The sequence below is a fragment of the Kryptolebias marmoratus genome, linkage group LG20, assembly GCF_001649575.2.
Source record: "Kryptolebias marmoratus isolate JLee-2015 linkage group LG20, ASM164957v2, whole genome shotgun sequence".
NCBI classification, from domain to species: Eukaryota; Metazoa; Chordata; class Actinopteri; order Cyprinodontiformes; family Rivulidae; genus Kryptolebias; species Kryptolebias marmoratus.
The window spans coordinates 785,264-797,385 of NC_051449.1; the positions used below are offsets into that span (position 1 = coordinate 785,264).

Below are 12,122 nucleotides of genomic sequence, written 5' to 3' on the forward strand. Positions count from 1 at the left end.
CAGACTGTAGAAATCATTTCTTAAAACTGGTGAATCATAAAATATACCGATATAATCAAAAAATAAGAAGGAAATGGAGAGTGAGAAGAGGAGCGCATTTTTCTGTTAATTAAAGTGTAAAAAAGCAGAATCTGTCTGAGCGCGTGGCTGTGCACACTGACTGAACACACCCCTTTTTCAGCTCGTGCACATACTAGAAAAAAAATTAAACAGCGAACCTAATTTGGAATTTTGATCAAATTTCAACCTTTTATACTTATATATATTTCTGCTTTTTATTTAAATCTCCTGTTTTGTCTCTCAGCTGTGCGCCGCGTGCGCACAAATGGAGACAAGCAACAAAAAAAAAAGGGACAAAAGACATAAAAATGTCACCTGAACATCCATAAAGAGCCAGAAGCTGTCCGGGCTTCAGACAGCCAGCAGGACGCGGCTCCACGGAGGTCTTACCGTGCGGACTGAAGCTCCTGAAGCTGCGGCTGCGGCGGCTGCGGTGTCTGTCTGCGGCTCCCCCTGCGCGCTCAGCGGCTTGTGCCTGCTCCACGGTACGGCTGCAGCTCCGCGATCCTCCGCCTGCGCGCACACGCATGCACTGGGGCGTGCACGCGCGAGCATTGTGCAGAAGCACAATCTGAAAACGTCCAGGGGAGGAAGAGGAATTTAAAATCTTTCAACCTGATTTGACTCAATAAAGGAGTTTCATGATTCATTCGCGTTGATTCGGTTCGAATGTTTTGAAATAATTAAGTAATTTATTTGGATTTTTTTGGACATTTGAACAATATTATCTCAGTTTATTATACAGGAGAGCAAACAAAAGCTACATTCTGTCTCGTGTGTGAGTTTTCTCTCGTGGGGATTTTTGTGTTTGTTTTTGGAGGAAAACATTTGCACAGACCTTGACCTGATCACTGGATGGAAACGCACGTTTTCTCCGTGCATGTTTTACTGAACGCGCTCCTGAATCTCCATCAGTTTGTTATGTTGCCTTCGTGCGCCCCCTGCTGTTCGCGTACGCACACACGCACGCACACGCGTCTGTCTGAGGAACCTGTTGGTCAGCTGGATGCACTTGTTGATGCACATTTAGCTCCTTCAAGATGTCAAATCTGTGCAAAACTAACCCGCTGAGCTTCTAATTTAGGTGCTAGCAGAAAAACAACTCTTCCTGTTTATTTCAAGTTTTGTTTTTGTTATTTAGTTTAAATTAAAAACTGTTAAACTAACTGGAGTTCTTCTCATCTGTTCGAGACAACATTGGATGCTTCACCTGTGAATCTGAATTATTTCAGCTCAGTGTTTCATGACAGCAGCCACCCAAAGGGTTGTCCTCTACAGAAAAAGAAAATACATTTTACACTGTATTCAGTTAACTGATTAAACACCAGGAATTACATTAAACTGACTCTAACACACAAAAGGTTTAAACCAAAGAAGCATGCATGCTGCCAAAGTCAACAAAGTGCTTCACAAACCAACAAGAAATAAACTGTCTGTAAAATAAATTCTGTAAAATCACACACAGAAACCAACGAGTGCAACAAAAAAGGCTAAAAGCAAACTGTTGTTGTGCATTACTTTAAGTTTACCAGCAGGTGGGGGTGTTTGCACAGAGTTGCTCCTTTTCTCAGGAAGCTGTGATGAACAAAAGCAGATCAGCTCAGAATAAAACCTTTAATAACAAAAGATGCTGCAGGGCAGAGAATCCAGGAAACACATGCAAAACCAAAATGAGGACTGGAGACACATGAATCCTGAAAAACAAAAACAAAAGTAAGGCTGATATGCAGAAACAGACAACCAACAGCACAGGTGGGATCTAAAAATCAACCAGGAAGCAGAAATATCAGACAGGAAGGTTTCTACAAAACAAAACATGAAACAAGGTTCACTCACTTTGCAAAGTTTATTCCAGTTAGTCTCTTGTTGCATCTCATGGTCGTATTTTTCATTGGAAATAAAAAACTATTACTTTGAACAAATTTTAATGAAACTTATAAAAAAACTAAACCACCTCAGAAACTTTAAAGAATTGTCCCTGTTTCCTAAAACTTAGATTTCACTCCACATCATTGTCTTTACCCTTAAAATGATCAGTTTTTTCTTTTTATATCCCAGTCATTCGTAAAAAAGCATCTTTCTCTGAGGTCAGGGCACCAGAGAGGAGTCGTCACCTGAAAGCAGGAAGCTGACAGGTGGAGCTCAGTAAAGTCAGCGGTTTGTTATCCAGCTAAAAGCACCCCCGCCTCCCCCCGACAGGAAGTATGTGTGGATTTGGTGCAGGTCAGTTTGTTCTGGAAGATGCTGTGACCCGGCTCGCCCTCCTGACCCGTCAGAACCTCAAACATGCTGATAGCACAGAGTTGATCCCACCAGCAGCTCAACAAGCCTCAGCAGAGTTTATCTTAAAGGCTCAGTTCACCCAAACAAACCTTTCAGTCAGAGAGAATTAGAGCTGCAATCAGAATAAAGACTGTGAGGCCAAAACAAAAATAATCATATTTTTACTCTGCTTGATAATATTTTATAAGATTGTATTGATGATTGCAGACATTTTCAGCTCTTTATAGCTTCAGATAAAGATGTGTGGAGTAAATATATTAAGTTATAACAGGAACTGGATCTTAATCTGGATCTGAATTAAATTTCTGATTGTTTCTTTTGATTTTTAATCACATTTAACAGCAGTAAAACTGTGTTTCCTGTGATTAAGAATGATTAGGGATTCTGTTGTTTGACTGCAGATGTTTCCAGTCCCTTCTCATCTTTTTTCCCTTTTCATGCAGAAGTCCTTCAGAAGTTTCCTGCAGTCTTCGAGGGGACTTTGAGGGTTCTTGAGGATGTTTCAGGTCTTCCTGGTGAGGTTTTAGGGTTGTTGAGAGAATTAACGGCAACCAACATCAGTCTTGTAAAAATTCCAAAGGAAATTCCAGGAAGGGAAATGGTCTCATCACCAGAACAACTTGAAGATAAATAGTTAACTTTATAGCTTGAATTTAGTCCCTTTTCACACTGAAGGAATGTTGATTGCACTTGAAATATTTGCCAGAGGCTTATTTTAGAACAACAAAGCACTTTTAAAGCTTCCTGCAGCTTTAGTCAAATGTTTCTGTTGTTTTTTTAAACTTTAATTGTCAAAACCTTTTTTAAATGTTGGTTTGAAAGCTGCTCCACTTTAGAGCTTTCAGAAGGTAATCCTGGAAGATTTTATTCCTTATTATTTGTTGTTGTTCAGGAGCTAAATAGAGAAAAAGGAGGAGGTAATTTAAACCAGTCCTGCAGCTTGTCGTTAACTGATTTGGAGACGAATAAAGTGTCACAGTTTTTCTAAGTATTTCTCATGTTTTCTAAGTATTTTTCAGGTTAAAACACGCAGAAGAGACTCAACAGATGAGTGTTTAAGCATCACTCAAGAGCTGGATCCGTTTTTCACTCAAATTCAGCTCCTAAATATCAAAACCCCAAAATCCTTGACCCCAGAGGTCAGGAGGCGGAGCTGCAATCAGCCTAATGTGGGTTTTTTTTGAGGTGGGCGGAGCTTCATGTGAATGCAGTTTGACCCTGAATCCTCTGAGATTAAAGACTGCAGCTACAGACTGACCTCTGTCAGCGGCTGCAGATCGCAGGTCAGACGCTGCTGAGGTGATGCTGTCCAGACAGGTGAGCCGAGGAAAACAACACTTTAACAAGTTGTTGTTTCCTCATAATTACAGCTGATTTCTCACAAGATTCATCATCTTTGTTACGCAGTACTATAAATAAAACAATGTGCAGGAAACACTTTAGGAAAATAAGCAAAGATATGCAGTATTTATGCTTTTCCAAAATGTTTCCTGGTTTAACATGGTGAGGAAACAGTTTGTGCTAAAAAAGGATTCAAGTTTTCAGTGTCAGTGAAAACTTTACTCACAGTATTTAAAAAGTATTTAACATGGTAAGTTTGTGGGACAAAATAATTGTTTTATTAAAACAAAACAAAGCAGAGACTTTCAGTATTGGTTTTAAAGCATGGCTTGTCAGGCAAAAACTGCTTGTTGCCTCTGTCAGTTAACATTTACCAGCTGTAAATTAAAAAGTGTTTATAATCTGTATGAATCAAAGCGAGGAAATGTCCTCCAGGCAGCAGCTGAACCCAGACTCGTCCCTCCAGAGGACACGTCTCCACTGCTCTACAGTCCAGTGGGGCGGTCTTTACTCCACAGCAGCTGACTCTTTGCTCTTGGTGATGGGAGGCTTGGATCAGCTGTTGCCATGGAAACCAATACCATGAAGCTGAATTCAGTGATTTAGATGCCTGAGTAAATATGTTTGATAATATAGTGTATGTAGAAACAGGACTGGAAGCTGAAGTTAAATCCACAAAGAAGGAGCGCCCCCTTGTGGCTGCCTGCAGTACAGTCTTTAGGCTCCGCCCCTCCATGTAAACAAACAGGAAGTTTTCTTGACTAAAACATAACAATACACTACATCTTTTTGTTGATTCTTGTAGCTCTCACCTGGCTGTTTGTTCAAATATGTGTTTTTAAATTACGTTTATTTTGAAGAAGTTATTAAAGGCCTGAAGGAAAGAGACAGGTTACGCTGTGATTGACAGCCACTTTAGCCAGGTGGGAGGATGTGTGGGCGGGACTTTGTATTGAGCCCCATCTAAAAATACAACATGGCGGCATCCAGAAAAACTGTTATTTTAATTTCAGTTGTGAACAAGAGAAGGCGGAGACGTTTCATCCATCTTTATTATTGTCGATGGTTGCTAAATCAGAAGAGTGTTTTAGGCATCTGAAGTACTGATTGTGGAAAGGTGGAAAGGTATTTTGGACAAATAAAATGTTCATTTTGATTATAGAAAGAGTCTAATTATGGATGTCTGCTCTGAAGAGGCTGTGTTATGATTATATGATATATTGGCTGGCCATAGAGTGGTCAGCGGACCCAGTCCGCGTGCCGCAGACAGAGGTTATCATCTGAGGGGCTTTTCCTGCAGATCCTGGTCCACATGTTGACAGCAGGAGGAGTCAGTGAGGCAGCAGGAGGAGGAGGAGGAGGAGGAGGAGGAGGAGGAGGAGGAGCTTCAGGATCATTGTCCACCGGGTGTGAGTGAGAGTCTCCAAAGTTTCACCGGCGTCTCATTTCTTCTCCTCCTGCAACTTTTGTCTGTTTCCCAAACAAACAAACAAACAAACAAACAAACAAACAAAGAAGCGGAGCTCGGCAGAGACGCAGCCGAGCCGCGGGGGGAGAAGGCTCCGAGTCCAGCTCAGGTTGAAGGGCTGTGGGTGTCCCGTCCGGATGAAGAACCCATGAGACAAAGAGTGAATTTACTTCTCAGAGAGACCTGCATCCATCCTGATCCTGCAGGGGCTGACAGCAGGAAGATGGAGCTGTGAAACCTCCTGCAAGCTGCAGCAGGTGGTGTTTGTACCTGGAGTTTCCATGCAGCCAGTCCTCGGGGATTAAATCAAAGAGGGCAGAATGGATAACTTCTTCACAGAGGTAAGACAAATCTGCAGCTCCTTCATTCATGCAACACTTTTCTCTCCTTTTCAAACACTATACAGTTACAAATATTTAAAACAAAAAGTTATCTGTTGTTGGGATAAGATGCAAATGAGATGTGCACAGTGAGCTGGAGTCATTCTCTCATTTTCCTGCTAATGATAAAGGTTTTCATATTCATCATAAATCCATTAAAGAGTCAGAGAGAGTCTAGCTGCTGGAGGTGTTTCACTGAAACATGCAGGACTTCTCTGATCTGAGGGGGTCACACCAGGTCCCAGGGGAGCATTGGTATTTCCGCACCTCTTTTCTGGTTTCCTCCAGGAAAGAAAGGGTGAAAACAAAGTTCTGTAGAGTTATTAATAGAACTCTGAACTTTATTCTCAAAGGGAGATTCTGACTCTCGTGCAGCCACTTGTTGGACAGATGCCGGATGTTTCTGGGGTTCTGATTGCAAACGTCATTCAGCTGCTGCTTCTCTGTTACTGAGCTGCAAACTGCTTACTTTTAGTTTCAGCCTCTAAATCTGAGAGCAAAACCTTCCTTTTTAACTTGAAACAACTTCTTGCTGCTATCAAATTGAAAATTAACTTGTTTTTTCCTAAAAAAGAAAAAGTTTAATGGTTTACTGTGTTCCATTAAGAATCAAATATGGGTTCATCAGATTCATTTCACACAACATTCCAGGTTTTTCAGAACTGAGGTTTTATTTTAGCTTTTATTTTAAGTTTTTCATCTGTTTTGTTTATGAGAAACGTAACATGTTGATTTAATGAGTTAATTATTTATAGAAGGTTTATTTTTAAAGACTGTTGTCCCAGGGAGACATTCTCCTGGTCAGAATCTAATTTACTGAGTTTTTACAGATCTGTAAAGTGTACGTTCTGGTCACGGACCAGTCAGTGGGAGTAAAATGTGCACCGTGGGCGTGTTGTTCTTCAAAGTAACCACGATAAGGAAATGTTGATCATTTGCAGCAATTTGTCTGTGATTCATTTGATTTGGAACACCGGTAACCACACCTTGGGGAGATGATGTCATCCAGGTACAGCTCCTGAGTCATTCCTGATTGTTTTTTTTTTACTGCAGGTGACGTTTCACCGACAGACTGTTAGCGAAAGCAATTTTAAAACCAGTTTTTCCTCGCTTCCTCGGTGGTGTAACATTTGAACAGTTAGGAACCGCTCTGCCTCCATCTCTGATTGGTGCTCGGGCGTTTTTGAAACCCAGTGGGGTTTTCAGTGGAATGAAAGGCCAAAGGTCATGAGGCTCAGTGAGTCATATAGGTGCCGGCTGAGTAAAACAAACACTCTGAACTTTTAGAGTCTTTCCCTCCTGCAGTGTAATGTCATGGCGGTCTTATGACGGCCGAACAGTACATCTGGTGAGAAACGGTTTCTCTCAGGGCCAGAAACAGGCAGGCGCTCACAATAGTCTCAAATGTCGGCCTGCCTGCCTTCATGTCAGCCAGATAATCACAGCTGAAACAAAGAGCCCACTCTTTAAGGGAAAGGGCATTTGAGAGGAAGTAAGGAAGAATCAGTTTGAGAGGAATGTGAACTGAGAAGGTTTCATATTTATACTCAGGACGGTTTGGAGGAGGTACCGAAGAAAGAACAAACATAAATATTATATACCATCCTAAACAGTTAAACAAATTCCTGTTTATGCCTATATATATTTAAATTCATTTAAGTAAGGATCATAATATTCCTGTGCAGACTTTAGTGAATGATGCTCATTTTATGTCAGAATTAGGACATATATGGAGGTTCTTAAAGGTGCAGTTTTCCAGCGTTGTCTGATAATTATTTCCTCCCTGAGGACGCCGCTGAGATGACCGTGCTCCCCGCAGGCTGTGGTTGACCACAATCATCAAAAATTAGCATCCAGCTTCTTTTTTTTTGTCCAGTGTGAAAGAGTCTGTTGTGGAAATTCACCGGGTCTCCTGAGGAAAAACAAAGAGATCACAATTAGTTCAAAACTGATGCCTTTTTAATGTTATTGCTCATTATTTTCAATTCTCTTTGTAGCACGTCATTTAAATGTGTTCTGTTGTGTTGGCTCCATCTTTATCACCCGCTGCTGAAAGGTGATGGCGGGTAATAATGTTTTTGTTGATGTCTCTGTGCGTGTTCACGTGTCTGTTACTAAGATGTCTCATGAACCACTGGATGGATTTTAATCAAAGTTTCATGAAAAAATGGCTGCCACAGCTAATTGACGTTAGCCAACACAAAAATGTTTAGTATCCAGTCAGTTTTCCAGTTATTGAGCTCAAACATGTTGTGGTAGTAGCTGAGAGTCATTCTCAACACACACTGTGAGTGACATCCTGCATGAGGTTGCACATGATGTTATTTTCAAGATTTGACCAATATGGCTATACCGCCATCATTTCTCAACGTGACATGGTCTTAGGTGGGCGGGCGATAGGCATTCCTTCAAGAGATATTAGGCTTTTTACTGTCGCTGTGATTTTTTACTCCAGATTCAGCCTCCCAGCATACTGTGGAAGTTGCAGGATGTGTAACATTAAAAGAACTCATTTGCTTCGGTAACCCGAGAACGAGGAGCGTTAAAGCTTCCAGCGCTAAATGCAGCACGTTTAAAGAATGTGTTAATTTTTCCACTTCGACCTCTGGGCCACCACTGGGCAGACCTGGGTTCAGTGTTTGAGGAGGAGCGTGATGAAGACAAACTTTTGTCACGTTCCGCTCTTCTCGGTGGAGGCGGGGGTGTTCTGCTTTTTGTTTTACAAGAGGTGAAGTTTCTCCACCGGTCTCACTTATTAAATTGAATGTTGTGTTGAAAGGATACACAAGGGCACATTGTCCTAAAGTACAAAGTTGTGAATGTGTCCACAATGACGCATCCTTCAGCAGGAGGTTTCTCGTCTCTAATTACTGAGCTGCAGCCAAAACAGTCTGGGCCAGAGTCAGCCCAGGAGCTAAAAATAGCAGAGACACAAATCCAGCCTGCACTTTTTTCATCGCCTGGACATTTTATGGAAACAAGAATCAGTTTTCCAGAACTCCAGAACAATCAGAGTGTCTTTAGAAGCTGGTGAGGAAGCTGTACTCAGCAGACAGGGTTTTATAAAAGGCTGAGTTTTAGATTATTGGCTGTTGATGGCAGCTCTTGGATAAAGAGGTCACTATGTGGATGGATAAGAACTGTTTTAGGTTTCCAACGATTCACATGTTTCTGAGGCTGCCATCATATCCTCCTTTAAATCGAAACACAGCTAATAAAACTTTAGGATAAAAGAACTTATTTCAGAGTTTAAAATTGTGTGAAATCTCGTTAAGATGTGAGCAGCAGTTGCAGGCAGGATGAGACAGGTTGTGTGTAGGTTTCATTAACGGACACCCTTGAGGCAGGTGAAACAATCGTGCTCTGTGGATGACTGTGATTGGTCCGTATCCTGTTGGATCGTATCCAATGAGGAGCCAGCAGAGGATTGGTTTGCTCTCGGAGGCGCCGGGACCTGCTGTGTGTTTGCACAGGGGAGTCAGTCGGTTTGTTTTTGTTTGAAATGAAGGGCGTGGAGCAAGGTAGGCTTCACGTTTCCACCAATCAGAGAGCAGCTCTGCCTCAGGTGTGTGTTTGTAGTGATCACAGTGTTAGTGACTGTAAATATAATCTACAACAATAAAAAAGCAGGATAAAGAGCAGTAAAGGTGGTCTGGTTTCTGGGTTGGTTTTCTCTCTGTATGACTGTTAGGAGCGTTCAGACTTGTTAAATTAAATGTTTCTTCTTTGTTGCTTAATTAAGTTCTTATCTTAGAGTTAATTGATCTTTCTCTTTAATGGAAGAATTGTAAAATACTAGAGAAACAGCATTTTCTGTGAACATGCAGTGTGATGCTGAGAGCTGAAATTTGCCAAAGAAGCTGGCGTTTGGTGAGAATGTCCAAGTTTATAGTCCAAGTTGGCAAAGCCGCGTTGCAGTTATGTTGTTATTAAAAACAAACCGCTGAAGACAAATGATAAGCAAACATGAACCCTTATGGCAGCTCGAACATTTAGTGTTGGAGACGATGTTTGAGAGCTCCAGCTTTATGATTCTAGTAAAATCACACAAACATATGCTCTGCAGCAAGAATTTGATCTCTGCACTCAATAAGCTTGTTCTCTGTTCTCTGAACTCTAAACCAAGCCTGAAACTGGAGTGAAGATTTTATTATTCCATTGCTTCTCCTCCCCAAAGCCTCGGCTGTATTCCTCATTAAAAGCATAAAAAGTAACTGCCCAATCATAGATGTTAATCTGCTCGCCGCTACAAAGACAGACCCGGTTTTAATGATGGTTTCCACCAGAAGAAGCACACAGTTTCTGTTCCCTCCCACCGTTTCTTCATGGCTTGTTTTAATGCTGAAACATGACACCTGTGGAGCAGCCAGAGAGCTGAAAAGAATTTAAACGACTTGCAGATTTGTCGTTTCGGGGCGCCAACGATGGACTCTGATTCTCCTCGGCCTTGTAGGACAACTGTGTAACACATCCAGTTGAATCCCTGCAGGTTTTGTGTCCTCAGGAGGTTTTGGATCACCTTGACTGATGACTGCTTGGAGTCTCAGGAATGTTCAAACACAAATGGCTGACATAGCTCCTGTTCCTGTTAGCTATGATTGCAACGGAAGGTCTTTTTTTAACCTTGGAAAAGGCTACCTTAAAACATTTCTATACAAAGATTTCCTGTTTCTTAGTGGTTTCAAACTTGTCTCATCCTGGTAGACTCTCCAGGTTTGACCAAAAACATTTAAGCGGAGGATGGAAAGGTTGGGGAGAAACTTTAGTTTGTCAACTTTTATGCAACAGACCATGATCTGCTATGTTGACTGTAGCAAAAAAATAGTACCATTACAGATGCAAAAATTATCAAAACTGTAGCTTTAAGCTAAAAGCTGCAAAACGGTACCTAATTATAAAAACTAGGAGTCATAGTGCACTATTCCCGACCAAACATTTTGATATTTGAATGCTTAAAGTTGTACAAATAATGCAAAAGAAGTTAAATTACAAAAAAGTGTGAAACTACAATCAAGAAAACAGAGAATGCTGACTCAGCGTTCACTCTTACTGTTCAGTCATCCTGGATCCCATCATGTTATACTGATGCTGCCCAACATGGTGAGATATGTTCTCAATTTACATAAACAATTAAACTTAACACTTCTTTATGGAGTCTTTGTTGGACATTATTATTTGCTAGAAATATAGTAGACCCCCCAAGACATCTTGACCACACAAGGCCAAGAAAAAGTGAGTATTTTTGTTTGTTTCTTTGGAGACGAGTCACCAACACTTATTTAATGCTGCCTTCTGGCCTCCATGTCTGTGAATTTGTGTCCTGCAGTTAATCCTAAACTGGTTTTGCTGCTCAGCTGAAACACAGGGCAGAGGGGCAACTGTGTCTGTGGGAAATAAAACAAAGCCTCCGGGCTGCAGGTCCAGATCAAGGTCCAGACAGGAACCCTGTTTATTTTGAAAGCATCTATGGGCTGCAGCAACATTTGCCCTCCAAAACTCTCATTTATGTTGACACAAAAATGATCAATTCTGCTGAAGTTTTGCTAAACTTTCTTTAGCATATATTAGTGTTGTTCTGCATAAAGCTCCCCTGTCATAAACAACACTGTGCTGCCCGCAGATGTGCCTGCCTTTTAATCAGCTTAGCATGCTGAGGGGCAGCTGATGATGATTATTTAAATGGTGGTAAAAATTGGCCTAATTGTTTGTCAGACGTGTACTGAAGGCCTGCCACCAGCAGGAATGAGTAAAAGTGAATGAATTGCATGACTTCTGTTGAACATTTCTCATTAAAACCAAAGCCTGAAAGCAGACGGCTGAACAGAAACAGAAAATTACGTGAATTAAGTCATCCAGTATCAGATGTTCAATTCTTCACCTTCTGGGGGATTTGTTCCTTTAAAATAAAAGCCTTAAAGTGCTCTTTAACAGCTGCCCTTTAGGGTTTTTTTTTTTTTGTAGGTCAGTCCATGATTTGGATGCCATGGAAGCAGCCATGTGTGTGCAGGTCTGTGGAGGTCAGGCTTTGTGTCTCAGAGGAGGATGAGGTGAAGGCTCATCTCAGTTAAATGTTTTGACTACCAACACATCAGTGTGAAGATTAGAGTCCAAGAACGAGAGTTAAAGTCATCTTTATTTGTTTTTGCTCTTAAGATAAAACACTTCAGTCTATTTAATTTCTTTAAGCTTCGTTTACCAGCATCATGATGATGTGAAAGAAGAAAAACTTGTTTGAACTGTGAAATAAACTCAAAGAACATTGATCTTAGAGGGTTTCTGTACTGTTTAACATTACAATACTGCTAAAACACTAAAATCTGCTGTTAAAATATATTTTATCTTCAGAGTATCATGATAAAATTAAACTCAAGTTATCTACAGAATAAAAAATAATCTTAAACTGATTTTGTTGACCTAATTTAAAACGAGGCATGAGATAATTACAAATGACTGGATGCCTAAGAGTCAAATGTTTGCAGTTTATTAAATCTATTAATGGTTTCTGGTGACAACTTTAACCAGAATTCCTCATAGTTTGGCACAAGTGCATGTTCCTGCACAAGCCACTTAAAACAAACCTTTTATTTAGT

The 12,122-nt window shown here is 40.9% G+C and overlaps 2 protein-coding genes across 3 annotated transcripts in view; one reads left to right on the forward strand and one right to left on the reverse strand.

The window, feature by feature from the left end:
* basp1 (brain abundant, membrane attached signal protein 1) overlaps positions 1-588 on the reverse strand; it is a 32,186-nt gene extending 31,598 nt beyond the window's left edge. The window contains exon 1 of one of the 2 annotated variants that reach the window (XM_017433585.3): positions 376-588. In XM_017433585.3, the coding sequence (XP_017289074.1) occupies positions 376-383 (8 nt within the window). In that variant the 5' untranslated portion in view covers positions 384-588. The remainder of the gene's footprint in view (positions 1-375) is intronic. The other variant, XM_017433588.3, reaches the window with a different exon arrangement.
* Positions 589-5,089: 4,501 nt separating this feature from the next.
* The window catches only part of myo10 (myosin X), an 89,381-nt gene continuing 82,348 nt past the window's right edge, over positions 5,090-12,122 (forward strand). The window contains exon 1 of the mRNA XM_017433580.3: positions 5,090-5,493. Within this exon, the coding sequence (XP_017289069.1) occupies positions 5,473-5,493 (21 nt within the window). The 5' untranslated portion in view covers positions 5,090-5,472. The remainder of the gene's footprint in view (positions 5,494-12,122) is intronic.